We start from the raw sequence: 5239 nt of genomic DNA, 5'->3' as shown, positions 1-5239 counted from the left end.
GGAAAGACTTCATTATTTGCATTTTAGGCAGGTTATCCTCTTTGAGGAACCGATTGGTGAAATGTGTGGATTTCTGAGTTTAAGGTACTTTGAGAAAATTTGTTAATGAAAAAGAGGAACTCTGGGGATCTTTAAAACATGTATTTTGTGTTGTGATAAACACTATCCATAGTAACTCAGGCCCTTCAAGCATTGGGCTTTTTTCATCAGAAACATCATGCACATCTTTGCACAGAAATAACAGAAAAATACGTCATGGCTTTTCCGACAACCCAGTAGATTAAAATGTAAAACCTGTAAGCGACTCCTACTTCCATAATATTTTTTCACACAGTAAACTCTAGTCTCTTTAACTTTGCTGCCTTTTACCCCATGATCTCCTAATTACTACTCCTTAGACCTACCCCATGCTTTCCCCATCCTCTGTCTTTCTTCCCAGTCTTAGGCTCACTCTTGGAACTCCTGGTGCCACCCCAGTCCCTTTTTATATCCAAATCTTAATGTCCTCACAGTCCAGCCTGGTTCTACTCCTCCTTCCTGAAGATTCTCCTGGCTCCTCCCCAATCTTTCCTCCAACGCAGACATGCTCCTGAGCTCCTCTCTTTTCTCGTTTTACTGACAGGATCACCTTGTTGGTTTGTTTGTTTGTTTTTCTCCTCTCTTTTTCTTTAATTTGCTACAGAGTACATGTGCTTGCTAGAGAGGGATGGGGAGACTCAGGAGGGAGGGTATAGTCCCTTCTCCATTCTTTCCTTGGGATTGTGGGCACGCACGCACATGCTCCTGGCGTGTTTTTCAAACCGCTGGTTCCAGGACTCAAACCACACAGCCAAGTGGGACCCTGCCTTAACCACCATGCCACCTTGTCTTTACTATGGTTTTGTTGTACTCGTAGACTATTAACTTGTTGCGAATAAGCACCTATGCTGTGTCCTATTCTGTTTTATCCCTCTGTCCTCCTGTACTTCAGCTGATGTTATTTCAGTAAATGTTGCATTCTCAAATGGTTTCCCCAGGTTCCTTCATTAACATATCACAGATGATCGCCTGTGTGGGACAGCAGGCCATCAGCGGCTCTCGAGTGCCAGATGGTTTTGAAAACAGGTCGTTGCCTCACTTTGACAAACACTCAAAGGTAAGTGGTAGTGGATCAGGTAGGATTTTGAAGGTCTGTTCATCTAGATTGTCCTTTAAGGAACATAGACCCAATCTATCCACAGACCCATTTAAAGTGTATACATAGTTAAGTGACTTAGATCACAGAGCTGCGAAGCTGTCACCACAACCTACCTTTAGAACACTTTCAGGGTCCCAGAATGAAACCTCGTAAACCTTAGTGCATGGTTATGTTTTGGCAGTGGGCAGGTCTGGACCATAGGAAGGATGTCTTAAAGTTAGTCATTTTTCAAGGAATGGACACTGCCTCAGTCAGGAGAGGTCCTCTGAGGTCCTTGACTCCTGCTTGCTTTAGGGATAGCAGCCTGAAGTTTGGCTTGCCTCTCTGAGACACTTCCCTGCCCCTGGCATCTGGCCGGAACTTTACCCTCCTTGTCTCTGGTAAGGACAGTTGGTCCAAATTATTTCTCCTTTAGGAAAGGGCATACAAAGCTTTCCATTTCATAAGAGTGCACTGGTCAGGTCTTTATAGTCCAAAGGTAGGGCATGTTCTGATTTTAATGCATTTTAGAATTGAGGACCTTTAATTTTTTTGTTTGTTTGTTTTGTTTTGTTTTGTTTTCCCTTCCTCTTTAGCTCCCAGCTGCCAAAGGCTTTGTAGCTAATAGCTTTTATTCTGGTTTGACGCCAACTGAGTTTTTCTTCCACACAATGGCTGGTCGGGAAGGTCTAGTCGATACAGCCGTAAAGACCGCTGAGACAGGATACATGCAGGTAATTTGCAATGTCGACCTTTACCAACAGTGCAGGATGGGGTGCTGTGGGTTTGAGCTGTTGTGTGCTTACATTCCTGGAACACCACTATAATTTGTCTGGTTTTAGTGTTTAGAAGGAAACATTTAGAAACGTAGATGCCTAAGCTGGTATGGTGGTTCAGGGAGCTGGATCCAATATGGCTAACCACAGAGTTCAAGTCCTGGCCCTGACCACTTGAAAAAGTGCATATGTGCATTCCCCAAATCCCGATGGAGAAATGGAGAAGGGGTTGCACATGAAAGAGAGTGCTTTCTCTCTCTCTCTCTCTCTTTTTTCTTTATCTCTGTCTATCTCTGATTCACCCTCAGGTAAACTTTAAAAAAAAAAAAAGTAGTATAAATCCTTTGTGCTCTGAATGACCAAGAACAGGCCAGAGCCTCACATGATAGAGCTGTACTGGAGGAGAGCATCAGCCTAGGGGACCCGCAGGGCCTGTTTCCTAACATGAAAATAGGAATGATGATGCTGTGTATCTTTTGGTCATTGAGAGAACTCTGTTTGCATCTCTCACTCTGCAACTGTTTATGTGACTTTTTAAGTACTATTTAGTAACTGTCATTGGTAACTGACTCCCATGCCAGTGCCTGCCCAAAGGGCTCCGACTTAGAGGGAAAGCTTTTTTTCTTTCATAAGACCGCAAGCAAGGTATTCCTTTTCAGTCTCCAGTTAACATTTCAACTCTACTCAGGAATTTAAATCAGTATTTTTTAATGTTTTTAACTACCTACTACACCAGATAAGGTAGCCGCTCCAAGTTACTGGGCTGTGAACTTGCTGTAACTTTGTTTCCACTTTTCTCCACTGTGGAAGCAGGCCCTTCCTAAGCTGAAACATCAGGACTGATAAACTGGCAATGTGAATGAGTGGGCCAGAACCAACAAGGGTGATTATTAGAGTGGAAATGGAGTCAGGTCAGCACCCACCTGTTTCCATAGCTCCTTTTGTGTCTCATGTATCTTTATCTGATACTTCTAGTCACCATTTGATGGGAAATTGCCCTTCTGTTGTGGAGCGTGCTGCTTTTGTCAGAAATCCAACTGACTGTGAAAGCTTTTACCATTCTTGCCATAATGCGTTTTGACTTTATTTTCGTCTTTACCTCTTTGAAGTGGAGAGTATGACTTTCCCAGAGCAGTGTGTTAACCTAGAACAAATTAGTTCTGGCATGAGGGATTTTAGTTTTGAAGTTGCCTGGGGGAAGGTTTCTTTCTCTTTATTTGCTGAGCCACCATTGTGTTGTTGGCCGAAGTGTTCTGCTGGTGGAAGGTTCCCCCTAAGCAGATTTGAGAAGTGGTTGCTGCCGACTGGTTCAGACACAATGCTGTCCCTGTTCTCTGTCCTCACCCTCTGTCCCAGAAAAAGGTCTGCACCTGATCCTCTGCGGTTCATATTGAAGTCTGCAGGGGTCCTGCTTAGGTTGTGTTTAGAAATGCAAAGCTGTTGCATTAATTTATACCTTAAGGAGAAAGAGAAAATAGGCAAAACAGCTAGTATTTACAGAGTCCTGTGGGGGTGATGGAGTTTAAGTTGCATATATTTTAGTATAAAATACCCCACATGTTAGAGGGTGGGGGTATTCTAAATCCCACAGCACAGGTGAGGGAGACACTATTGATCATGTTGGGGTAAGGGGGTTCTTTTTAAGAGCTATCTAATAAAGTGTTGTCATGTGATTAAAGAACTTGAAACTTGGAGTTGCAGATCTTACCCTCTGCATGGGTGACTAGTCTTCTCCAAGAACTGAGCTTTCGTTTCTTCTTTTCCTTTAGAGGAGACTTGTAAAATCCCTTGAAGATCTTTGCTCCCAGTATGACTTAACAGTCCGAAGCTCTACCGGTGACATTATCCAGTTCATTTACGGGGGAGACGGATTAGATCCCGCAGCTATGGAGGGGAAAGATGAACCTTTGGAGTTTAAAAGGGTTCTAGACAACATCAAAGTAAGATTTAGCATTATATCTGTGGCTGTTGTGATTTCAAGGATCTTTCTTTAGAATGGGGGTACCATTTGGCATATCACACACAATTAATGCTTCAGTCATGTCTGTCCAGTGTTGCTCTACATCATTTTCCCAAATATTAAAAGGAAAAAATGTTTTTTCAGTTGAAAGTCTAATATTGGTAGTAATCAAATGACAACAGAAGAGGGCTTTGGTATCTCTCTGTGTCTAATGAAGTAAAATGGCTTATCTATATAGTAGAATAAGAATGCATTCATTAAAACATTAGAGAGGGCAAACTGGTTGGCATAGTGGTTAAGGCAGCTGGATTCCACATGGCCGACCTTGCGATTCAGATTCCAGACTCAGCAACTTGAAGAACATGCCACCCACATGGCGTGTGTACCCAAAATCCCAAAAGGAGAAGGGATAGCAGTGTGGTCATTCCCCATGGGGATTGCTTTCTTACTTTCTATCTCTCCAAGTCTCTCTCCAGCAAATGCATGTGTCCTCTGGGAAATTTAAATAAATAAATAAATAAAATAAAACGCTAGGAAAATCTCATGAACTCAGGGGTTGGGAGAGTATTTTCACTCTTGAAATGTTTGGAATTTTTTTAGAGGTTTTTGCTATAGGGCATGTACACTCTCCAGAAAGACAGAGTGACAGAGAGACAGAAAGAGAGAAATCAGCCCCCCAGGAGGATGGCCATGCTACAATCCCTTCTCCTTCATTCTCCTCTTGGGATCTTGGGCACACATGCAGACGTGCCCAGCGTGAGTTTAAGCCACCAGGTCCAGGACTCAAACCACAGTCGACTACATGGGAGTCCAGCGACATAGCCATTACACTAACTGCTGGTCCCAACTATTTCTATTTTTAATTCACATCAGAGATGAGGTATAGGTTGGTACTAATGAAAGAACACTCAACTAAATAGCCCAGAAGACTTTTATTTTTCTTTAAGAATTCTTTTCTTTGGACCAGCAGTTGGCATAATGGCTATGTTCCTAGATTCCCATGTAGTCAACCGTGGTTCGAGACCCGGACCCGGTGGCTTAAAACTCACGCCGGGCGTGTGTGCATGAGTGCCCAAGATCCCGAGAGGAGAACGGAGGAGAAGGGATTGCGGCGTGGCCATCCCCCCAGGGGGGTGATTTCTCACTTTCTGTCTCTGTCTGTCTGGCGAGTGCACGCACCCTAGCAAAAACCTCTCCAAAAAAAAATTTTTTTTTAAATTTATTTTTTTAGAGGTTTTTGCTATAGGGCGCATGCGCTCGCCAGACAGACAGAGACATAGAGACAGAAAGCGAGAAATCATCCCCCAGGGGGGATGGTCACGCCGCAATCCCTTCTCCTCCGTTCTC

General features: G+C 43.4%; 1 protein-coding gene across 1 annotated transcript in view; it reads left to right on the top strand.

Moving 5' to 3' along the window:
* The window catches only part of POLR3A (RNA polymerase III subunit A), a 56142-nt gene that overhangs the window by 34506 nt on the left and 16397 nt on the right, over nt 1–5239 (top strand). Inside the window, exons 18-20 of the mRNA XM_006154897.2 lie at nt 1017–1135; nt 1753–1890; nt 3702–3872. Coding sequence (XP_006154959.1) covers nt 1017–1135; nt 1753–1890; nt 3702–3872 — 428 coding nt within the window. The remainder of the gene's footprint in view (nt 1–1016; nt 1136–1752; nt 1891–3701; nt 3873–5239) is intronic.

Source organism: Tupaia chinensis, unplaced genomic scaffold (assembly GCF_000334495.1).
Source record: "Tupaia chinensis unplaced genomic scaffold, TupChi_1.0 Scaffold000424_1, whole genome shotgun sequence".
Taxonomy (NCBI): Eukaryota; Metazoa; Chordata; class Mammalia; order Scandentia; family Tupaiidae; genus Tupaia; species Tupaia belangeri.
Note: the sequence above shows the minus strand (reverse complement) of the source record. Positions and strands in the feature narration are given on the sequence as shown.